At 43.6% G+C, this 26,047-nt stretch overlaps 1 protein-coding gene across 2 annotated transcripts in view; it reads right to left on the reverse strand.

Moving 5' to 3' along the window:
• LOC311138415 (neuropilin-1a-like) overlaps positions 1-26,047 on the reverse strand; it is a 93,501-nt gene that overhangs the window by 14,165 nt on the left and 53,289 nt on the right. For both annotated transcript variants that reach the window (XM_084173090.1, XM_084173091.1), the window contains 2 exons: positions 9,107-9,262; positions 6,738-6,882 (listed from right to left, as the gene is read on the reverse strand). In XM_084173090.1, coding sequence (XP_084029216.1) covers positions 6,738-6,882; positions 9,107-9,262 — 301 coding nt within the window. The remainder of the gene's footprint in view (positions 1-6,737; positions 6,883-9,106; positions 9,263-26,047) is intronic.

The following is a 26,047-nucleotide window of genomic DNA, read 5'->3' on the forward strand; positions in this document are numbered from 1 at the left end:
CTGAAAACAGCCTTAAAACCCCTTTGACCCTTATGAACACGTGGGTGTGATCATTCTACAGTGGTCCCTGCAGCATATGCTCAAACCGGTGTATTTAGAACACTTCATTAGAACATCTAGTTACGATTGACGCAACAGTCAGCGTTTGAGCTGGCCACAGTTTTTTCACAGAAACATTTTGCACAAACACAGTCTTTACAAGGTTATGTCCTCAATGTGAATAGTTTATTTCTGGATGCAATGTTCAGACAGTCACAGAAGTAGCAACAGCATAACTATCGTCATCCAAACCGGAAAATGTAGGCTACATTAGTCCTAGCGCTAACTGAGTAAAGGGTGAGCTAACACAAGCGGTTATATTTAGCCAACTCTCAGCTAATAGTAATTATGCAACGGGTGGGTCTAATCCTGAATGCTGATTGGTTAAAACCGCATTCCGGCCGGTGTCTATTCCACATGTTACCACTGGCTAAATCTATGACGTTAAAATGACTATTTACTCTGTTCCATCTGACTGAGCAATCCACTGTCTCATCAGCTCTGTCAAGCAATTTATAAACTTGATCTCCACTATAAAAAGCATCTAGACATTATCTCACATTTCTTTTAGACTAACATTTAGTCTCTCCAACATTTGCAACATTGTTTCAATATTCAAATTCAATCTCCAGCTGTCCCTTATTAATAAACGTGTCGGGAGTCGGGACGAGTCATACAGGCAGGCAACGTTTCTCAACCAGTCTAAATCATGAATCAGCTGGCATCATTTTTATGGATATATACAAAGAAAATGTCAATTGAAAAAAGGTAAAACGAAACGAAGTGCAGCTAGTTTGCCTTCTTTCCAGCTTCAGTTTGAAGTGTTGTTGGCTAGCTCCTCATCAGTTTCCTGACGAGTGAGCACATTTTCTATGCCAGGCGAAATCGCGCCTCATTAGCTCATTGTTATGGATGTGTCCATATAAATGTCTCTAGAAAACAGCTTAACTGTAAATTAGCCGTAGTTGGCTAGCTAGCAAGCAAAGGATAAGAGCGTTGCCAGCCAGTATGGAACACTTAGATACAGAACAAAAAGACTGAACGACTAGGTCGCGTCTCTAGCAACCGAACCGATAGAACGAAGGACCAGCCGGCTTGGGTAGCAAACCTAGATTTGTGTCAGGACTATATCTTGTGGAAGGATGAAATAATAGTATGAATAAATAATTCAAAATAAAGTTTTTAATGAAAATATGTCAATTATGATTTCAATATGTTGGTAACCCTTTGTATAAAGTGATAATGCCCTCGGATCACCTAACAACACCCGTGCCAATATATCCTCCAAACATCGGCTTCTCTGGCATTATCACTTAATTATAAGACTGGTTGTTTGGATCCTGGATGCTGATTGGATGAGCAGCGTTCCATGCCGTGCTGTATTGGCCCTTACAGACACACCTACTGTATGCCTGCTAATCTGAAAATTATCACTGCGCCTCCATAAGAATATCATGTTCATGTTGCTGTCCGAATCATCTCTTATATTTATCTCAACTTGCACATTATTTTCCCCTTGCTTCCAGCCGAGCATTTAGTTTGGTACAGCGGGGGTTATAAGCCTGTTTCACCTTTTAATTTCGATCTCTGTAGTATCAGAGTGAACAGTGCCCAGACGAGAAGAGACAACATTTTCTGAGCCATTCGAAATCACGCATCAACGTCATTATCATGGACATATCCAAGTAAATGCCAATAGAAAAAAGCTCAAACAAAGTAAATGCAGCTTGTGTACTGTTATTCCAGGTTCAATGTTAACTGCAGTTGGCTAGCTAGCTAGCATGTGATAAGAACCTTATCTAAGCTGCATAGCAACCATTTTTTAAGAACTAATAACCAGATTTTTATGTCTTCTGGTAGAAGAATGAAATTGTATAAATTGACTTATTAAATAACAATTATTACACATTTTCATTAAAACTTTATTTTGATATGTTGGTAACAGTTTTATAAAAGCAATAATGCACGCGAGGCAGTGCTGTATCATGAATACAGTCACTGGTAAATGGGTTGACGAAGAACTCCATTTACCTGTAACTGTATTCATGATACAGCACTGCCTCTTGTACCTTATTGCTTAATTACTATTTACAGTTCATCACATCACAGGTGCACCAGTGGTCGAAATAATTGAGTAAAACACTTTCTAAAATTCGAAAGTAAACCGACGGTGGTTAGTTTGTGCATGCCGCCATGTTCGTTTTTCTTTGTCAACCAAAGATAAGAAGAGGTGACAAGATGAGTTGGGTTTGTTTGCAGTATGCATGTTGAAGGCGAAGGGGGTGTGTCGTCTACCATCATTCACATCCCATCATTCATTTCTGGAAGTTTACTCGAAAGATGAGTGAACCATCCCTTCACCTCGTTTTGCTATAACATCTTTGGTCTGACAGACGTTTACGTGACACCCAGAATGCTTTGAATGATGTCAACAAACATGGATCCACATATAGCTGGCAAATAGCTTAGCTTATCATAATCAGTACAACCCTCAAAAAAGTATTTAATACACGTGTCCATTACAATCTATGCAAGAATTGGAATGAATGATTTGTCACCAGTACTTGAAAACGTGAATAAAACAGTAAATAAAGAAATGATTATCACACAAACCATTTTCTAATAGTGATTTATTGATACAAGTGCCATTGTTATGATACTGATGATTTGTTGCCACAGATGGATTGTTTATGTTTCCACCATTGTGGCTAGATGGAGTAGCTAGGCCTACAACAGCTCTATCTCGTGGTCGCGTCGGGGACAACAGCTGTTGACAACTGTAGCATTGTAGCTAAGCCTAACCCTTTTCCTAACCTTAACCTCATTATCTTAACCTCCTATGTTAATTCACCTAACCTGCTGCATTAGTTCTCCTAACCTGCCACGTTAATTATCCTAACCTGCTATGTAAACAAACAATCTGTGGAGACAAATCATCAGTATCACCACACCGGCAGCCAATCCCGTCAACTGACACTCGGATCCATTCATTGTTGTTGTTTATGTAGCCTATGTAGCTAGTGGGCTAAGCTGTAGCATTAGCAATGTCTTTCAAAAGGAGACAACTCACAAATGCGGAAATTCTGTAGATCTTTGTAGATTTTGACAATGATTATGTTTTTGGTGATGTAGGCAGACCAACAGTGGGTGAAGTACAGTAGGTCTGCGGTAGCTGGAAGGACTCCAGACATTTCACCCCTCCTGGCCCTGCTCTTGGTTTTGATGAGTCCCAGTCTTGAGTGCAAAGACCCTTTTTTTTGTAATTGGACATACAGTTCACATACAAATCAAATATAGTTCCATTATGCAATTATATTGACAATATCTCACCCACCTCCCCACTCCCTCATCATCCTCTCCACTCCCTCATCCTCCCTACACCTACTCCAAACAGTATGTTGCTAGCATACAAAAGCTCGGCACAATCTTCAGCACAAAATATGTTCAATTCCAGTTATGATGTTGGCAAGTTATGTTCAATACTGTGTGTGTGTGTGGTTTCTGAAATACAGAATAAAGAGGAATTATTAGTAATTAGAATACAATATCAGGATATAGCAATAAAACACTATGACATGTAACATAATAACTTTAGAGCTCCACAAGGGGGCAGGGCATAGCTATGCAGGCCAAATACAGGCCAATGCAATGGTCATGATAAGGCCAGCCTGGGTAGCTTCAGGATACAACACAAGTTTTTGCACAGCACACACTTCACAGGGTAGGCATTCCCTAACAGAAATATTCAAATAAATGCTAGAACGCACCAATAGGATATTACTAGCTCATGCTTGGCTCTGCCCACCTCCTTACTTGTTCTGCCCACCTCCTTGCTTGTTCTGCCCACTATGATTAATTTGCTCCCATTGGAAACGACAGGCTCTGGTCTATCTTGGGTTAGTTATAAAAATCTTTGCTAATACTTATTCGATGCCATTAGCATTAGCATTGTTTTACAGAACTAATAGAAAAATGTAACTACATAAGCACAATTCAGTATAACCATGAAGGTTATGAAATCAGTACCTTGCTTGTCCGTGGTTATAAAGGAATACACACAGAATACATTATGCTCCATACATAAATATGGTGAGCTACAGTAGAAATGACATAACACAATATACAGAAACTGTATTATGATAAAGTAATAAGGCACTTACTTTGATACGAACGCACAGAGTAATTACTAGTAAGGAAAACAACAATAAAGGCAATAAAGCCAGGGTGAAAAAGTTCGGGCAGGTTCTGTTCTGTTCTGACTGGAGATGTGCAAATGTCTGCATACTTGACCTGAGGAAACACTGGTGGAATGCTTGGGCCATTGAGCTCTCATTGAAGAGAGAAGTTTGTCCGCCTCATCTAGCTAATCCTTGTCTTACATCAGCATAGCATGCCTCAAATGTAAGTTGTCCGCCACAGTGAAATGGGCTACTTCTATGTGAATTAATGAGGAGGAGGAACGCACCTAATTTCAAACTGTTGTAAAATGTACAAGTTGAAAGATAGCCTATAGATTATTAGCAGGCAGTGTGCCTTGGTTTTTACGGGCAGTGCGCGTTAACTGTCCTGTTGCGTAAGAATCCCATTTTGGAACACTAACCATGTTTCCATCCACAGTTTTTTTGCGAGTAAAGTCATACCGTATAAAAAAAGTCACGACAGCTGTGATGGAAACAGGACGTTTCGGTACAATTTTATAAATGCCGACAGATAATTTGTTTGTCCCACATTGTGGGATCTTTTTGTGTCTCTAAAATTAATTAATAATGTGAGAAATGGCGGTGGAAATGCCTTTATGCTCAAATATTTATATAATAACCATCATATCGAAGTAAACTTGGAGTCAAGCAATGATATGATGTGTGGTCCCCCCACTATGACTCGGGAAAGGCTACAGATTAAATAAGTTATGATGAACTTCACAGGGTGGTGAAAGTGCACTTTCCAATAAATATCAAGGGTGTCATTCTGGTGACATGATGATCGATGCTGGACTACCGTTTGACAAATACAAATATTCTCGCTCTTATCCATAATAACCTCATCATGTAGACTAGAGACCCCGAACAGCCTACCCGCACTGTATCTGCCAGCTGTTGGCTAGAGTGCAGGTGCCAAGAACAGAGTAGGCACATTTGCTATTTAACGCAACTGTTTATTGTGACAAAAATATCAGTAGAGTTGAAAATAGGATGGAAATATATTGAACTTTACATTTTTATTCAGTACATGAAAACTTAAGCGAAAAAGTAAATTTTGTGTGCACTACATCACCACGCATTGATTTTTATCAGCAAAAAGTGCAATTGGTGAAAACATACCACTGGTGGGAAAATGTGCATATTTTCTTTATCCGGATTCTAGAGTATTTGTATAAAAATCTGTTGCCAATTGGATGGAAATCTAGCTACCGAGCAAATTCTGAAATCACGTGCATAAGAATATATATTTGGAACCCTCTCAAACCTGACTTGAGCATTACAAGACCTCTCTCCCGCTCTCTGAGTGCCTGCAGAACATCCCAGCTGGCAGCATGATCAGAGTGGTGCTATGCCCGCCACAGGCTGATGACAGCACAGAGGGGCCCTGTGGAGCTCCCTGCTCCTATGATGTGTCTGCAGTGTGGTCTTTGTGTGTGTGTGTGTGTGTGTGTGTGTGTGTGTGTGTGTGTGTGTGTGTGTGTGTGTGTGTGTGTGTCTGCAGTGCGGTCTGGTCGCACGCCCCAAACACTGCCGCTCCCCAGCTGTGTGCCAGCACTGCACTGCCCTCCTCTCTGCCACAGATGCACATATATGTAGATTCACACACATAGACACACACGCACAAACACTCAAATGCACAGAGACGCACACACATAAAAGGCACAGGCTCTCAGACACACTAACAAGCACAAATACTAATAAACATTCAAAAGCAAGAGAACACAGACAGAATTGCAGACAAACAAATGCACACACATGAAAAAGAACCCCCCACACACATAAAGCCTTTCACATGCCCATAAAATAAATGCATGTTGACAAAATGGGCAGTGACAATATGAACCCAGCCACAATCAAAGCCTTGCAGTGGGTAGAAAGGTTCCAACATCACACTGACGAGGATCACTGCAGCGGGGGACTGAGGCTAGGGAGGTTGGGGAGGAGGGACAGGCGGGTGGACCAGAGCCATGGAGGTGGTGTGTGTGTGTGTGTCTACACAGTAGAAGCAGCAGCACTCAGCTAGGGGAAGGCGCTTGCCTACCCCCTGCTCCAAGAGCTCTGCCTGCCTGCTGTTGAAGTCATCCATATTGAATGAGGTACATTCAAACATCAGGTAACATAAATACGTAATCATCTTCATGTGCCTCTCCTTCATAATGTAGAAGTCAGCACTTGCCTCAGAGTAAACCCTCTCTCACTGGGCTCTCACTACTGTGAGTTAGTAAACCATTTCAGCTAAGAAGAGGAGGAAAATATCAACCAGGTAGGTTACATGAGACGAAAGGCCTAAACAAATCCCAAAGGAGCCCTGTGCAAAAATAGCACTTACTCATTTTACCAAAAAGGTAAAATAGGGTAAAAAAAAATATCATCAACAGTGACTTGCATGCATTTGAATGTTGTTTTGTCATTTGGATGGCAAACTAACATCGCTAAGTAGTGTCTGGCCTGCCAGTGCCAGACAGTGTGAAACGCTGGGATCTCTATGGTACTGACCTGATATCTTACAGCCGTACACCTCGAAGCGCAGAGCAATGCCCGTTTCCCAGGCAACGGGCCGGACCCGGACGAAGCGGGTGAGAGTGGGTTTGGGAAGCATCGTCCTGGTCACGTCAGTAGGGTTGGTGTTCCCTTGGAAAATCTGGGATGGAGACAATAAGTTGTTAGTTATTCACAGTTTGTTTAGTACGTGATGTAGATTCACCAGGAGAGAGGCCTACTGGGCCAACTGAGGCCTGGACTCGCCTCACACAGTGCCCCAGACAGCATGTCATTTATTTTAATGGCCACATTAAATATTTGACTTGTAACACCGCTGCAAAAAGCAACACGGGAATTCAATCTTCTAACCTACAATTTTACCACCAAAATGAGGTACCACCAAACTGAGTGTTGATGAAATGTCAACTAAATTAATACATAAATGTAATAAATGACTTCAAGAAAGGACAGACACAGACAGATGAGTGTACAGTACAGGATAGTGCCCATTCTTCTACTCCATCAGTAATCTGAACAACTTTTATTACAGGTCTTGGATAAAGGTCAGTGATGATGTCACTATCCACAGACCCAGGGTCAGTTCATATGTGTCTTACACACACACACACACACACTCACACACACACACACATACACACACACACATACACAGGACTGGCATAATGTCCTCACTTCTCAGAATTTTAGTTGGTTTACTATTCTTGTGTGGACTTCTGGTACTCACAAGTATAACAAAATGTGTACACACACACACACAGACACACACACACACACACACACACACACACACACACACACACACACACACACACACACACACACACACACACACACACACACACATATACACACACACACCTTTAGTCTCACAGTGATGGTGTGACCTGTTTGACCTGTCTGACTGAGTGACTCTGTACTCTGTAGGCGTCCGGTGGTACGGTGGTGTAAACCCCATGGGAGGAGAGTGCTAGCCAATCAGTAGCAGTGTAAACCTAATCTGGGCTGAAGTGTACGTGACGGTGGCAGCTATGAAACATCAGCAGGCAGGACCAATGGAACCTTTAGTCCATCCAAGAGCCTTCCTTTCCCTGTCCCTATCCTCACTTCCCTGTCCCTATCCTCACTTCCCTGTCCCTACTCCCCACTCCTGGTTCCCTATAGATAATAGTCATCAACTGAGTAACGGAATGAAGGAATGACAAAAATATATAGTTATCCACTCTTAAATGTCATGCCGGTCGGAGTTCCTCTCTCTCTGTCGTATTAGCTGGCTTTTTCCAGCTAGCTAGTGCCATCACCATCACGCTAAAGCTACAAACTGCAGGCTCAGCAACTAGTAAATGGGACCCACTCCTCACAAAAGCACTTTAGAGGCCGGAAACAGAGAAACATGGTTTTCCACATCACCTTTAAGCACCCAGTGCTTTAAAAAGAGAACTGTATACTTTGGAGAGGTACACAATGGTGACTGTTAACAGGTTACACAGATCCTTAGGCTGGTCAAACTAACATCTCGATGGCCCTGTAGAGTGTGAACACCCACAAAGAGAGGTTTGTTTACAGATGGAGAGCCTGCTGGTCTGTTTGACAGGCTGATCAGTGATCGATCGTTAGGTTAGTCACGCTCTGGTCGAGTCTCTATCTCCATCTCGCTCTCTCTTTTTGTCTCTCTCTCTATTTCACTATTAGCCACCTCTACCAGCTGCTCAAACATGGAACCTCTCCTCTTTCCATCAATTCATCTATTTCTCTCTCTCTCTCCTCCCCATTCCATTCATCCATCTCACTCCTGGTTTATTAAAGCCTTTGTTAACCCCTCTCCTTCTTCAGACAAATACCAGAGCCTGACACACAGTAAACAATGACTTCATCCAGCCCTCACTAAATGACTACTGCCTCCTGCCGACTTACTGTAGTCTCTTTATAAGACAGGCAGTAGCACTGCACTGTAAATACAGTCTCTCTCACACAACGTTGTGTGTAATAGCATACCATGCTAAGCACATAATATTATTGTGGGAAAATGTTTGTTCTACACAGACAGAACAGAACACAGACCAGACCAGGGGCATTCCCCTTTTGTTGAGCTATGGTGTGGCTGAGGCAGAGTTCCAAGCCAATATTAAGGAGGAGACCATAATTCAACTCTGGCTGACTATTAGTTTAAACATGACTGGCTATTTAAAGTACTGGGTCTGGTTGGTCATGTCTTCTGCTTTTACTATACTATTCTATTACTACTGCTACTTCTCCAGTAATACATACAGTGCTGAAGTATAGGAAAAGTTGATGTGCTTATGACACCTTGCAATCTTAGAGGTGGGCAGTGGGGTACAGAGTGGGTGAGGAGTAATCTCTCTTACCTTCTGTTTTGACCCCTCCTTCAGTGTGATCCAGTCTTCTCCGTTAGAGCTGACGTCCACCTTGTAGGACTTGATCCAGTAGGTTTTCTTGGTCTCCTGGGAAACGGCCCCCTGTGTTCCGATGGCCGAAACAAACCGGAGGAAACCCAAGTCCACCTGAGAAGAGAGGGAACGGTCAGTAACGTTCAATTCAAACTTTATCTTTTTCATTAGGGAACTTCTTGTGTGGAATAGTACAGCGCATACAGAAATAATGTACTTTTAGTATAAAAATAAACTGTACTGCAAGTAACAAATTCTGACGATATAAAATAGTTATTGGAAAGCACCTTTAGCCCGCACCTCATCAAACTATGACTGACATTTAATAAACAGCAGATGTACGGAATGATATTCTACTGATAAAAAAGGACACTGGATGACAACTTAATTTTCTGCGATTGGGAGAGCTTATTCGATAAAAGTGAATATTGAATGGAATGGAGTCTCCTCATATTCAAAACAGAAAAAAAGATGATATTAGATTGAATTTAAAATAGTACACAGCTGCATAAAAAAATTAGAGCTTCATAAAGTAATCATGAACTGCTGTAACATTACTGATCGTTATTATATTTATACGAGCCGACTGCCAGACTGGGAGAACAGGGCCAAGAGGCTATTGGAGAGAAGAGAGTCAGAACAGAGTCAGTAAGTTTGAAAGGACTGTGATGCTGAACAGACTAAAGCGAAGGAGGTTTCCAAGCATCAGGGTTTCTGAACGGTTACACTGTTTTCTATCAGAACTGTGGACAGTGTGTGTGTGTGTGTGTGTGTGTGTGTCTGTGTTTGTTTGTCAATTCAATTTCAATTTGAAAGTTCCAAATGAATAAAGACATTTCAAGTGTCATATTATGTCTATAGTGTTGTAATGATGTGCAAATAGTTAAAGTACAAAAGGGAAAATAAATAAACATAAATATAGGCTGTATTTACAATGGTATTTGTTCTTCACTTGTTGTGCTTTTCTTGTGGCAACAGGTCACCAATTTTGCTGCTGTGATTGCACACTGTAGTATTTCACCCAATAGATATGGGAGTTTATCAAAATTGGATTTGTTTTCTAATAATAATGCAGAGGATTTTCCAAAGATTGCTGTTGATGCATATCCCACAGTAGTTATTGGGGTCAAATTTGTCTCCACTTTTGTGGAATGGGGTGATCAGTCCTTGGTTCCAAATATTGGTGAATATGCCAGAGCTGAGGATGATGTTAAAGAGTTTAAGTATAGCCAATTGGAATTTGTGGTCTGTATATTTTATTATTTAGGATACCATCAACCCCACAGGCCTTTTTGGGTTTGAGGGTTTGTATTTTGTCCTGGAGTTCATTCAATGTATTTGGAGAATCCAGTTGGTTCTGGTAGTCTTTAATAGTTGATTCTAAGATTTTTATTTGATCATGTGTAAGTTTTTGCTGTTTGTAATAGGGCCAAAAAGATTGGAGAAGAGGTTTATCCATACATCTCCATTTTGGATAGATAACTCTTTGTGTTGTTGTTTTCCAATTTTCCCAGAAGTGGTTTGATTCTATGGATTCTTCAATTACATTGAGCTGATTTCTGACGTGCTGTTCCTTCTTTTTCCGTAGTGTATTTCTGTATTGTTTTAGTGATTCACCATAGTGAAGGCGTAGGCTCAGGTTTTCTGGGTCTGTCTCTGTCGGTCTCTGTCAGGAAGAAGCAAACCCATACTCCTGGCACTGCCTCTCCATGTGTTGACTCCTACTCCTCTGAACAACCAGGACATCTCGACCACAACCACCCCATCTCCCCGTGGATCCCCTTAAATGGACAGGTCCATGTCCCATCCAGCTTGTCTAACAGGGCTAGTTATAGTAGGGGCTTGAGCCTGGATTGATTCAACAGTTCAGATGTGGCCTGTTAGTTACAGTAGCCCCCACTCTGAGAGAGAAGATGTGGCCTGTTAGTTACAGTAGCCCCCACTCTGAGAGAGAAGATGTGGCCTGTTAGTTACAGTAGCCCCCACTCTGAGAGAGAAGATGTGGCCTGTTAGTTACAGTAGCCCCCACTCTGAGAGAGAAGATGTGGCCTGTTAGTTACAGTAGCCCCCACTCTGAGAGAGAAGATGTGGCCTGTTAGTTACAGTAGCCCCCACTCTGAGAGAGAAGATGTGGCCTGTTAGTTACAGTAGTCCCCACTCTGAGAGAGAAGATGTGGACTGTTTCGGCTCGCTGGTCCCTCACGCAGTGAAAGAAAAACAACACTTGTCCTCTTGGCTTGTCTTCCATCTGCTGGTCTGCCCGTACGGAGGCCACTTAAATCCTGCATCTCATCCCTCTATCCAGAACAGAAGAGAAGGAGAGGAAAGACTGGTGGACGACTGACGGAGGAGAGGAGGGCCCGTGGGAGAGGCCTCCAGTACCGGAGAGTGAGGTTATGCTGCGTTGGTAGTATTTAATGGGCCCTAGTCTTGCTCTCCCTCTCTCTCACTTGACAGGCCACACTGATGCTAATGAGGAGTAATGCAATGGTGTGCCGGGGCTGCAGAATGTGATGTGTGTGACAGCAAAGGATGCATCCCAAATGGTACCCTATTCCCTATAGTGCACTAATCTGACCAGGGCCCATACAGCTCTGGTCAAAAGTAGTGCACTAAATAGGGAGCCATTTGGTATGCAACCACAGAGAGCCGAGGAGATCAGCCTTTCAATACCAGCTTAAACCAGTCGACTAGAGCACCAGCCAGCCAGCCAGCCAGCACAGGCAGCCCAGGCAGTGCATGTTAAAGACATCCATACAGTCTTAAACAGTGAACAGTGCTCCTCTCTCTCTCTTGCCCCACTGCACATGCTTAACATATCATAGTTAAGACTCAGACTCACATCTGCATATCACAGTGAATATAGTGTATACATTGTCATTCGTGAATACATTGTAATTCGTCTACTTTAAATGCATTCTGATCCAAAAACGAAGGATAAAACCAGATGGGGAGACAGTGAATAAAGGTCTATATATGACTTTCTTTTTTGGGGGAGCAGAGGGATAGATGAAGAAAAAAAGAAAAGAGAGAGCTCAACTGGGCTTACGGAATAAGACCCAGATTTTTTTAGCCCCATAAACAGAGACAGAAACAAATCCCCTGTTTCAGAGCATTCCTTTTTAATAACAGACAAGTCACAATCCCCATCGCATGGCTGGGAGGGAGAGGGGAAGAAAGGAAGAATGTGCCAGTACAGATGGAGAGCGGTCTGGATGGGGGGAAAATGAGAGAGGAGAGGAGTGAGGCGAGGCAAGTAAGTCCTCTTCCTCCTCTTCCTCATCTTCCTCCTCATCCTGCTCCTCCTCATCATCATCTCCTTTCATGGGGGATGACATGACATGAGAGCTGCCTCCTGTGCTGCTTCGCGGCTGACCTGGACCAATGACAGAGCGGCTTACTGAGAAGACATGGTCGAATGGGATGACTTGGCCTTGGATCGTCCTTCTGATTGGACCCTCATTAGCCGTAATGGAATAATGGAATTAGAACGTTACGAGAGTTCGGAGCTCACTCAGTCAGTGACCAGCCCTAATTGAGAACACTCATGAACACTCATAGTTAGTCAGTTTGGCTGTGTCATTGGCTGGCTAAATGGTTCCCTCTGCCTGTGTCTCCTCCACTCTGCTTAGTTATGAGTCAGTGAGCAGTCACCTGATCACCATGTTCTGCCCTGTACCTCCAGACCATGGACTCAGACACACAGAGTTGTGATTCATCCCTCAGGCCCAGTCTGAGCATATTCAAAAATGCATGGCTAGAGAGAGCAGTACTCTGAGGGTCGGTAGAGTGAGGGCCATGAGGAGAGGTGAGGAGAAGGAGAGAGGGAGAGGAGAGGAGAGAACAGAATACGGCCTCGTCATCCCTCTCTCGTGCGCCCTCTCACGACGCCTATTGTCTACCCGCACCGAGAGGTCGACGAGGCCGTCCAGTCGCTCAGGCAGCTCCCTGAAGGAGAGTTCGTCCTTCATCCCCTCCGATATCCCCTGCGCGTAAAGGACGACCAGGGCGGCCTCCTCCCATCCTGCCTCTCGAGTAGTCCGCCACCGAACGGTCACCCTGCCGACAGGCCATGAGCCGCCTCCCGGCCTCGTGCCCCGACACCACCCGAGAGGTGTCGAACACCTTGCGTATCTCCCAGGTGAATTGGTAGGAGTCGGAGCACGCCGGAGTTTGGCTCTCCCACTCTGTGGTAGCCCAGGAAAGGGCCCGACCTATCAACAGAGTGATGATGTAGGCCACCCGGCCCTGCTCCGTCGGGAAGGAGGAGGGTTGTAGGCTGAATACCAGGGAACACTGGGTGAGGAATTCCCTGCAGCCCTCTGGACGTCTGTCATACCTCTCCGGAGGTGGTAGGCGGGGTTCCCGCGATGTCGCAGGTGAGATTGGACACGCCGCTGCCGCGGCTTCTGCTCTGCCGGTTGCCGAGGCTGGTCGGGTGTCCACCCTGCTCTGCACGGCGATTGTCAGCTGGCGGAGATTCTCTGTGATCTGCTGCAGGCTGCGGTCGTGTTCAGCATAGCTCCCTGCGTTGCCAATGCACTCCGATACTGTACTGCCTCCGCTGGGTCCATATTGGCTCAGTTTTCTGTAAGGGTTGGTGTGAGGTGTGACCCAGGTGCGGTGCAGGATAGACAGTAGGCAGTAGGCAGAGATGGTGAAACAAGGATCTTTACTGGTGGTCCCGAAGCCAGGATACAAAACAACAGACTTAACACGATAAAAGAAAGGTGGAGCAAATAAGTCTCCAAAAACAGGCTGACAGCCAAAATACGAAATAGTAACTATGACTGAAATAATAAAGAAACAGGGAGAACACTTCTCGAGTACCTGTACATACTTCTACGATCAGACACTGATTAGTACTGCTGAGCATAGAGAAACTAGCAGAGAAAACTGAGCAAGGGAACACAGGGAAGTGAGGGCATAAATACACAGGTGAACAGGTAGACACATGTGACACCAATAGGATGATGATTAGTCCAGACTGTGCGTAAGGAGGTGCCTAAGGATGACACCTAGTGGGTCGCTCCAGAACTGTGAGGAAGAATGGCGGATCCATTTGTGGTTTCAGGGTGTGTGAGAAAGGAGTTGGGTGCAGTTGAATCAGTGAAGGTAACCTGTAGTGGACTTGTGATATTGGTTTGTGTTTCTTCTGACCAGAGGGAGCAGGTGCTCCGAGTCAAGATCTGTTTTTGCTTTGCTCTTAGGAACAGGCCACCATTGAAAGGAGTTATTTCTGGGGTAGCGTTAAGTGTGGAGGTGGAGCAATTGAAGTTGAAAATTCCTGGTGTTTGTGATGCCCGCCGTTTGGTGCGACGCAGACATTTACATTTTAGTCATTTAGCAGACGCTCTTATCCAGAGCGACTTACAGTTAGTGAGTGCATACATTTTCATACTGGCCCCCGATGGGAAACGAACCCATAACCCTGGCATTGCAAGCACCATGCTCTACCAACTGAGCTACAGGTGACCCGGTGGGGAGCGTGGTGAAACAGAGTCACTGTCAGTCCTTTTCAGTTTTGAGTCAGAGTCTCTACCAGACAAAGTCATGTTAGGATGTATCAGTTATCCTGTTAGAGCTTTGTGAAGACTCCACTGCACTGTTTCAGGTGCAATGTTTATGGTCATGTTGCAGCAGTGTGTAGGACGGAGATTCCAAGATGTGGGAAGTGTGCAGGATGGCATGGGACAGAGGATTGTGTCGTTTCGGTGGATAAAGTTGTGTGTGCCTACTGTAGGGGTGCTCATGTTGCTGGGGCTCAGAAGTGTCCAGTGCGAGTGAGGCAGGTTGAAGTGGCCAGAGTCAGAGTAGTGCAGAAGGTGTCGTATGCTGAGGCAGTGAAGAAAGTAGAGGAGGATGGGTCAAGGGTGATTGATCCTGAGAGGATTTGTAGTAGATTTGTGCCAGCATAGAGGGATAGGGCCACGAGTGATTTATGCTTCAGTAACGTTGGCTTCTTAGCGTTCATAGCAATGGTTATCAACTATACCGCAGAAATGGAACATAAATCACAGAAAATAGATGTTGTGGTGGCAGCTGCAGAGAAGTATTTGGGTATGCGAGATTTGACATTAGAAGCGTTACAGGGTGTGTTGAGGGGTGGTGTCCTGTCCTCCCAGGCAGTTGGTATGGTGCAGGAGCAGATAGGGTCAAAGTAGTGGAATGGGATAGTGGGTTTTTAATGAGTGTAGGTGGCAGTTGCAGAGGAGTACTTGGGTGTACTTTTTGATTATTTTTATGAAATAGTGCTATATACACTACCGTTCAAAAGTTTGGGGTCACTTAGAAATGGCCTTGTTTTCGAAAGAAAAGCAATTTTTTTGTCCATTAAAATAACATCAAATTGATCAGAAATACAGTGTAGACATTGTTAATGTTGTAAATGACTATTGTAGCTGGAAACTGCTGATTTTTTATGGAACATCTACATAGGCGTACAGAAGCCCATTATCAGCAACCATCAGTCCTGTGTTCCAAAGGCACGTTGTGTTTGCTAATCCAAGTTTATCATTTTAAAAGGCTAATTGATCATTAGAAAACCCTTTTGCAATTATGTTAGCACAGCTGAGACTAGACTTCTTGAGACTAGTTGAGTATCTGGAGCATCAGCAATTGAGTGTTCGATTCCATGCGAGAAATTGCCAAGAAACTGAAGATCTCGTATAATGCGGTGTACTACTCCCTTCACAAAACAGCGCAAACTGGCTCTAACCAGAATAGAAAGAGGAGTGGGAGGCCCGGTGCACAACTGAGCAAGAGGACAAATTCATTAGAGTGTCTAGTTTGAGAAACAGACGCCTCACAGGTCCTCAACTGGCAGCTTCATTAAATAGTACCCGCAAAACACCAGTCTCAACGTCAACAGTGAAGAGGCGATTCCGGGATGCTGACCTAGGCAGTTGCAAAGAAAAAGCCATATCTCAGACTGGCAATAAAAAGAAAAGATTAAGATGTGCAGTCTGAGATATGGCTTTTTCTTTGCAACTCTGCCCAGAAGGTCAGCATCACGGATTTAGTGTGTGTTTACCAAAGATGGTAATGTGAAGAACAACATGGCCTGCAACAAAGTCAGATTAGGATATAGGCCATGGACTAGATAAAGTTACTTTTATTCCTTATTGTAGGCTACTACACTCTAAAAATTAGGGGTTCAACAAGGGTTCTTCTAAGACCTTCAAAGTCCTTCGAATAACCTTAGGGTTCTTGGCACTGAAAATTGCACCCAAAAGGTTTTTCCAAGAACCCCATAGGAGGTGGGGTTAATCGAGGAATCTCCTTAGTTGGTGGGAACCTAACTGCCCAACTAAAACATTTGGATTTGAATTTGAAAGGACAGCAGGTGCAGGCCCTTAACTGAAAAATGTAAAGATCTCCTCAATTGAAGGTAAGGTTTGTCCCTTGTATGATCTAAATTGATATTGTTTTCTGATGACACTATCCATCTTTTCATATTTGTGCAAATCTTTCTAAAACAGATAATGGACACAATTCAATGGATATCAATCAACAAAGAGGTAAGAATATGTACTGTAGGCTATAAGAATATGTTGAAGGCAAGCTGTATTGGGTGCAGATGACTGAACTGCTCACTTTTGTGTCTGTAGGTATACAGACGAGGAGGCATACAAAGGTATATCAATTGGTATTGGTATGTTATGCAGATCACATTTACCATCCTCCTCCCTTACCTTTTCAATGAATATCCCATAGGTCTCTACATTATGGACAAGGTATGTGTATGAACATTCACATTTACCACAAAAGTACACAGTGTCTCCCGAGTGGCGCAGTGGTCTAAGGCACTGCATCGCAGTGCTAGCTGTGCCACTAGAGATCCTGGATAAAAATAATAATTGTATTCACTAACTGTAAGTCGCTCTGGATAAGAGCGTCTACTAAAATGTAACTACTATTTTTGGGATTCACAGACTTCACCCTCCCTTCACTTCTGATGAATATAACAGGAAACCTGCTCGATCACCATGCACTGCAAAATCATTCTGGCTATGGATATGGAGAACATCAACACATTAACATCAACATGCCAGAGGATATAGCCATTGGACTTGGGGCTCTGCTGGGAGTTTACCTCATATTTAGATTGTTTAATTCTGCTTTGCCACTAAAATCATAGTAAACACTGACAACTAAAATATTGTGTTATTGTTGTTATTGTTAAGCGTATTATTATTAATAATAATAATAATAATAGGGGGGGGGGGGGTAGTTCAAAAATTAACCCCAAAAGGTTCTTCAAAAGGTTCTTTGAGGATCCATTAAAAGGGGTAATTTGAATAACCCTTTTAAAGAGTTCTTCAAAGAACTTATAGGGGTTCCCCCACAGTTTCAATTTGAAGAACCCCTAAAGGATCCTCCAGGAACCTTTACTTTTTAGAGTGTACTTTTACCACTTTTAATCTTTACTGTCTTGAAATCTTTGGTTGTTTACTACACTACTCTGTTTAGCACATGGCCTCACATGTGAATCCTTAAAGAGATGGGTGGGGCTAACGCTTAAGGGGGTGTGAACGATGCTGAATAGGTGTAGACAAAGAAGAGCTCTCCAGTAGGTGTACAAAATCATTCAAGGACCATTTATAAACTTTCAAAGCAGAATTACTTTCTCATTGTTCCTCAACTGCAGTGTTTGATATACCATTTTCTAGCTCTGAGTCTCTACTTTAATCCAATGTAAAAAACATTTCAAATGTTGCTACATAGGACCAAATCCAGGTGGTGGGTCACATATTTACATTTCCCATGAAATGCCGTGTTAATAAAATCAGACAACTACAGCAAATCATCCGTCTCCTGCTGAATGGGAGAGACCAAATAATGTATCTTTCTCTCTTTTTCCTCTGTTTTCTCTATCTATCCCACTCTTTCTCTCAGGGTTTTTCCCTGTTCCTACTAAAGGAATGGTTCTTTCACCTGGCCCACTGGTCTGTGTGTGTGTGTGTGTATGTGTGTGAGAGGGCTGCCTCTAAGTCATGTTTAACAACATGTAAAGAGAAAGAGCAGGCTCCAGTCATTACGCTGACTAATGGAAGCAGAAAAGGAGAATTAGTGTCGTTGCACAGACTTGTAGGCCCACAGTTAAGCCTGTTGGTCCAATTAGATTAACGTTGAGGTTTTCACCACATCAGACGCTGTGTGTGTGTGTGTGTGTGTTCCTAGGCTGTGGCGGTCATCTCATTTTGTCAGCCGGTAATTGTCATGCAAATGTCTGCCGGTCTCAAAGTAATTTACCATTAACATAAACACTTTTAGCATCTCAAGGCCGCCTCCACGCATACAAGCCGCTGATAATAATAATAATATGCCATTTAGCAGACGCTTTTATCCAAAGCGACTTACAGTCATGCGTGCATACATTTGTTTTGTGTATGGGTGGTCCCGGGGATCTAACCCACTACCTTGGCGTTACAAGCGCCGTGCTCTACCAGCTGAGCTACAGAGGACCACATGCTGACCTTTGGAACATCTACATTTAAAAAAGTATAATAAATCCATTTAATATACATCCTCACAATAAGTATATTATTTATTTTAGGCAGGTCTAAAGAAACATTATGATATGAAGATAATTTATTTCAGAAGAATAGAATATGAGTCAGCCTACTGTATGTTATCTGGCTATGTGCCATGCCATAGGCTGTAGGCTAGTTAATTTATGCTTATAAGTCCCGTGCCATTATTTTATATTATATGATTTTATAGTAAGAAGAATATAGTTGAACTTAGCTGAATACAATAGAAAGGACATTTTTCCTATTCCGAAGCGAGCGCATATGAAGTGGCTATGTTGAGCGTAAAAGTGATCATTTGAAACAAGTCCTATACGCTAGATTTACAGTTATTTGGCAACTTCAGTTGTGAATGTTACAAACTTTAGAATGTCATAGAAATCAAAACATACTGTATATGGGCTGCATGATGTGACTATAGGCTATTGATGATTTTAAAGAGTCACAAAAAAAGCTTGCGCTCTGTTCCTTGCCTCAGGCTGCACACGCTGTTCTCTCATCAAGCAATCATATTTTCACCCATCAAACAATTCTCAATTTAATATTGTCTTTACTAACATATCAAATTTGTTTAGATTTAGATTGGCCCATTATCAAACGGGCAGGAACAGGGGCAGGGGAAAAAATACATGTCCCTGTATGCGAATGGAGGCTGCTTTCCCAGTTTTATAGTTGAGCAATGCTTAATATTAGCAACTGAGAAATAAATATACTAGCAGTAGAAGGCTGGGATCCTCCTGTTTTTAGTGGAAACCATAAAAACTTTGCTTTCACATGGGATTGCATGTAGAAATGTCTGGGCTTAGAACACATTTCAGTCCATGCATCAACCACTGTTTGAGGAACATGCAGCCTCTCGCTGTACGACAGGTGATATTCCACTCAAACTCTGTATGCCATGGGCTCTCCAACCCTGTTCCTGCAGCTACCCAGTGCCCTTTGATGCTGTGAAGTTGTCCTGTCCCCTTAGCAGAAAAACACCCCCAAAGCATAATGTTTCCACCTCCATGTTTGACGGTGGGGATGGTGTTCTTGGGGTCATAGGCAGCATTCCTCCTCCTCCAAACACGGTGAGTTGAGTTGATGCCAAAGAGCTCCATTTTGGTCTCATCTGACCACAACACTTTCACCCAGTTCTCCTCTGAATCATTCAGATGTTCATTGGCAAACCTCAGACCGGCATGTATATGTGCTTTCTTGAGCAGGGGGACCTTGCGGGCGCTGCAGGATTTCAGTCCTTCACGGCGTAGTGTGTTACCAATTGTTTTCTTGGTGACTATGGTCCCAGCTGCCTTGAGATCATTGACAAGATCCTCCCGTGTAGTTCTGGGCTGATTCCTCACCGTTCTCATGATCATTGCAACTCCACGAGGTGAGATCTTGCATGGAGCCCCAGGCAGAGAGAGACTGACCAAGCTGCTTGGCGATGGTCTTGTAGCCCATTCCAGCCTTGTGTAGGTCTACAATCTTGTCCCTGACATCCTTGGAGAGCTCTTTGGTCTTGGCCATGGTGGAGAGTTTGGAATCTGATTGATTGATTGCTTCTGTGGACAGGTGTCTTTTATACAGGTAACAAGCTGAGATTAGGAGCACTCCCTTTAAGAGTGTGCTGATTGAGAGGGGGTCAAATACTTATTTCCCTCATTAAAATGCAAATAAATTCATAACATTTTTGACATGCATTTTTCTGGATTTTGTTGTTGTTATTCTGTCTCTCACTGTTCAAATAAACCTACCATTAAAATTATAGACTGATCATTTCTTTGTCAGTGGGCAAACGTACAAAATCAGCAGGGGATCAAATACTTTTTTCCCTCACTGTAGGTATTTGTAGTTGTCCACATATTCTAAGTCAGACCCGCCAAGAGTAGTGATTCTAGTCGGGTGGGCGGGTGCAAGCAGCGTTCGATTGAAGAGCATGCATTTAGTTTTACTAGCGTTTAAGAGAAGTTGGATGATACGGAAGGAGTGTTGTATGGCATTGAAGCTCGTTTGGAGGTTTGTTAGCACAGTGTCCAATGAAGGGCCAGATGTATACAAAATGGTGTCGTCTGCGTAGAGGTGGATCTGAGAGTCACCAGCAGCAAGAGCAACATCATTGATATACACAGAGAATAGAGTCGGCCCGAGAATTGAACTCTGTGGCACCCCCATAGAGACTGCCAGAGGTCCAGACAACAGGCCCTCCGATTTGACACATTGAACTCTATCTGAGAAGTAGTTGGTGAACCAGGCGAGGCAGTCATTTGAGAAACCAAGGCTATTTAGTCTGCCAATAAGAATGCGGTGATTGACAGAGTCGAAAGCCTTGGCCAGGTCGATGAAGACGGCTGCACAGTACTGTCTTTTATCGATCGCGGTTATAATATCGTTTAGGACCTTGAGCGTGGCTGAGGTGCACCCACGACAGCTCGGAAACCAGATTGCATAGCGGAGAAGGTACGGTGGGATTCAAAATGGTTGGTGATCTGTTTGTTCACTTGGCTTTCAAATACTTTCGAAAGGTAGGGCAGGATGGATATAGGTCTGTAACAGTTTGGATCTAGAGTGTCACCCCCTTTGAAGAGGGGGATGACCGCGGCAGCTTTCCAATCTCTGGGGATCTGAGACAATACAAAAGAGAGGTTGAACAGGCTAGTAATAGGGGTTGCAACAATTTTGGCGGCTAATTTTAGAAAGAAAGGGTCCAGATTGTCAAGCCCTCGTAGATGGACTGTGTTTATAGCATGAGCGGTTGCGAGTAGATGCGCTTGCTTTGATATCAAAGCGAGAGCTGCATGTAGCCACCTGTGCACATTTGTTCATATTATTTGCTAGTTAGTGAGTTATTAGCCCAGTTTTTAGCTAATTTCTAGTCAACAATAGGGGAGTGGTTGCTTCCTACAAGAGCAGCAAAATGTGTGCATTTCTAGCGAGTCAGCTAAAGAGCTTTTTTTTATGTCTTAAAGGGGCAGTGTTGTATTTTGAAACGGTCTTGAAGTAATAATAATAACATGCCATTTAGCAGACGCTTTTATCCAAAGCGACTTACAGTCATGTGTGCATACATTTTTTGTGTATGGGTGGTCCCGGGAATCGAACCCACTACCCTGGCGTTACAAGCGCCGTGCTCTACCAGCTGAGCTACAGAGGACCACTAGCCAATAGGCAGAGGGTAGCATAATTTGTCTGCTCTAATTTCTCTAATAATGGTATGGGAATAATAATGAATTTTATTTTGTAAAGTGGTTTCTTGCATCAAACAACACAACATTTTCAGTCACCTCCTTGTCTGAAGGACAAGTGGATAAACAGGTGAATGTCAATGTAGGTCTATATTGAACACCACACATTTGCTGCTACTGACAGAACAGCTATTTCCATGTTAAAATTTTATGGGATGCATTTTTCTCCATTGTTTTTTATGGTAGACCACTCTCGTAGGCCTACATTATGATCAAATAGTCACAGCAGCCTGATTGGCCACTGCTAAAACTGTAACTTAAAGCGGGTACAGCTTCAGTGTTCACAGTAAATGCATGCCGGAAGTTGCACAGAATTTTCAATGTTCAAGTTTGTGCTCAGCAGAAAAGTTGAGGGAACATTAGTCATGACTCATGACTGCCGGTGGGGCGGTAATACGGTCACCGCAACAGCCCTACAGTATGTGTTCCTCAAGTTCGATGAGATTACTTCTATGAATCATCTCTTATTATCATCACCACAGACAGGGTTGGACATGGACATAATCCTCATCCATTGCTCTATATAGTGAATAGGGTGCCATTTGGGACTCAGACCCTGGAACAGTTAACTCATTGCTATGTCTGCCAACTGCCTAGCAGAGCAGAGCCGAGGGGTGGGGTGTGGTTGATAGAAGCGGAGGGGAATACAGAGTTCATTTCAGAGAACAACGACTTCCAAAGTTTGACTACCTCATAATTGAGCTGGTGGGAGTTAGTACAATCAGTTCTCAAGGATAGTTTATAGATACTTCTGTTTTTTACTGAGTTTGGGCTCTCTTTTGCCTCCCTGACTGTGCATTGGAAAAATAGACTCCCCATCTGTTGGTGTGTGGGCTGTATGAATAATCAAGAAACTTTGGGAACACAAGAATACATTTTCCCTTCTTCTTCTTTCTCTCTCTCTCTCTCTCTCTCTCTCTCTCTCTCTCTCTCTCTCTCTCTCTCTCTCTCTCTCTCTCTCTCTCTCTCTCTCTCTCTCTCTCTCTCTCTCTCTCTCTCTCTCTCTCTCTCTCTAAAAACAACAACAACCACAGAAAAAGCTGATCACCACACAGAGAGGGGGAATTATCTTACTGTGTTTCAAAGTCAAACACCAGCTGGTAGTCGTAGACCAGACAGACAGAAACACAGACTCCCAGCTACAGTAGATCTCTGGCTGCATGGGGAGGTTGTGTGATCCTCTTTGGCAATCCAAAACAAACAAACGGATAACTTGTTCAGGTACAGTATTTCTAAACTAGCCTGGTCCCAGACCTGTTTGTGCTGTCTTTCCAACTCCTATGGTCACTGTTTGGTGTGACCATAGAGTTGGTAAGACAGCACAAAGATCTGGGGCCAGACTAAAGTACTTCTGAACAGTGTGATAGATAGTGATTCATCAGTATTGGCTTCCTCTAATTCCATGTAGAGCACCTGGCTAGATGGTGTTATATAATTGTATTGGTTTGGGCTTTGAAAAAATGCCATTAGCCTAAAGTATAATGAATTCCTCTTTCATGCAAATTGTATAACCACGACAACGCTGTAATGCTGTGAAACCTATGAGCTCCTTCGAAGACCTTCCATTCATCACAGGGTTTACCTGACAGAATTACGTGCATATTTTTTGCCCTTTCTGCTGTTAAATTATGCACATCTTTCCATAGCAGTTGATCATCTATTTTATCCTGACAAAGAGGGATGATGTGTGAGGTGGGTGGGTCTAACGGGTGTCACAGGTATGAGTATGTGTGTGTGTGTGCATGCATGTGTGTGTATGTGCGTGTGTGCGTGTGTGTGTCAGACAGTGTGATGGATGTGGCATGATTACAGATTTCAGTCTGAGACAGTAGCCTTGTTTCAGGACAGGTCGTTTCAGGTGTTTGTTTAAGGGTTTACTACCTGTTGAATCAAAGCTTGATGATGAGTTGGTTATTTGAATCAGGGCAAAAACCAAAACGTGCACCCAGGGTGGGCCCCAGGACTGAGTTTGGGAAACCCTGGTTTTGGGTGATTCAACAGGTAGTAAACTCTTGGAATGCATCCTAAATGGCACCTTATTCCCTATATAGTGCACGACTACGGGCCTTGTGGGCCCTGGTCTAGTAGTGCACTAAATATGGAATAGGATGCAACCATGGTCAACCATGGTTACCCCCAGATGGTAAGGGTAGGTAACAACACATCTGCCACGCTGATCCTCAACACAGGGACCCCTCAGGGGTGCGTGCTCAGTCCCCTCCTGTACTCCCTGTTCTCCCCGCTCAGTCCCCTCCTGTACTCCATGACTGCATGGCCAGGCATGACTCCAACACCATAATTAAGTTTGCCAATGACACAACAGTGGTAGGCCTGATCACTGACAACGATGAGACAGCCTACAGGGAGGAGATCAGAGACCTGGCCGTGTGGTGCCAGGATAACAACCTCTCCCTCAATGTGATCAAGACAAAGGAGATGATTGTGAACTACAGGAAAAGGAGGACCGAGCACGCCCCCATTCTCATCGTCGGAGCTGTAGTGGAGCACATCACCAACAAACTATCATGGTCCAAACACACCAAGACAGTCGTGAAGAGGGCACGACAAAGCCTATTCCCCCTCAGGAGACTGAAAAGATTTGGCATGGGTCCTCAGATCCTCAAATAACTCTACAGCTGCACCATCGAGAGCATCCTGACTGGTTGCATCCTGACTGGTTGCATCACTGCCTGGTATGGCAACTGCTTGGCCTCCGACCGCAAGGCACTACAGAGGGTAGTGCGTACAGCCCAGTACATCACTGGGGCCAAGCTTCCTGCCATCCAGGACCTCTATACCAGGCGGTGTCAGAGGAAGGCCCTAAAAAGTGTCAAAGACTCCAGCCACCCTAGTCATAGACTGTTCTCTCTGCTACCGCAAGGCAAGCGGTACCGGAGCACCAAGTCTAGGTCCAAAAGGCTTCTTAACAGCTTCTACCCCCAAGCCATAAGACTCCTGAACAGCTAATCAAATGGCTACCCGGACCATTTGCATTGTCCCCCACCCACCCCCTCTTTTACGCTGCTCCACTCTCTGTTTATTATCTATGCATAGTCACTTTAACTCTACCTACATGTACATATTACCTCAATTACCTCAACTAACCTGTGCCCCCTCACATTGACTCTGTACCGGTACCCCCTGTATATAGCGTCGGTACTGTTATTTTACTGCTGCTCTTTAATTTTAAATTTAAATTTTAAATGTATCTATTTTTTACTTAACACTTATTTTTCTTAAAACTGCATTGTTGGTTAAGGGCTTGTAAGTAAGCATTTCACTGTAAGGTCTACACCTGTTGTATTCGGAGCATGCGACAAATATAATTTGATTTGATTGAAAAGTAGTGCACTAAAAAGAGAATTTGGGAAGCAACCATGATGACTGCCGAGTGGCGCAGTGGTCTAAGGCACTGCATAGCAGCTAGCTCTGTCTGGGAGACCCATGGCACACAATTGGCCCAGCGTTGTCCAGGGTAGGGGAGGGAATGGCCGACAGGGATGTAGCTCAGTTGGTAGAGCATGGTGTTTGCAACGCCAGGGTTATGGGTTCGATTCCCACGGGGGGGGGGGGCAGTATAATAAAATAATGTATGCACTCATGTAAGTCGCTCTGGATAAGATTACTACTAAAATGTAAACGTAATGTTACACTGTTACCACAGATGACTGAATAATGCTCATTGGCGTTGAGAAAACAAAGCAACAGGACCTCAGGAAGGAACTGAGAATGACGTCATGACTTCATGACATGTCTAGTCATTCAGTTATGTCAATGACAACACTTGTATAGGATATGGAGCAACCTATGACCACTTTATGATACAGTACAGTGTGTATCAGTCAGGAGGATGTAAAATCAGGTCCTGTAGTCAAAAAACATGCTGATCTAGGATCAGGTCCAATCCTCTTCATTATGGGAAAATTGATCCTGTATCAGGCAAAATTGATCGATCCTGTATCAGCCGTATAGTCTAGGCCTAGATACTGAACTGTACAGTAGATCTCACAGGGCAGCCAAATCCCAGGCTCCCTCCCTCCAACCTTTCTAGCCAGACTTAATCAACAGAGAGAAGCTGATGTTACTTACAATCTACATTCTAATTATTCAACAGGACAGGCCCTTGTTACAGGAGGGGGTCG

The sequence above is a fragment of the Coregonus lavaretus genome (assembly GCF_964263955.1).
Source record: "Coregonus lavaretus genome assembly, chromosome: 2".
NCBI lineage: Eukaryota > Metazoa > Chordata > Actinopteri > Salmoniformes > Salmonidae > Coregonus > Coregonus lavaretus.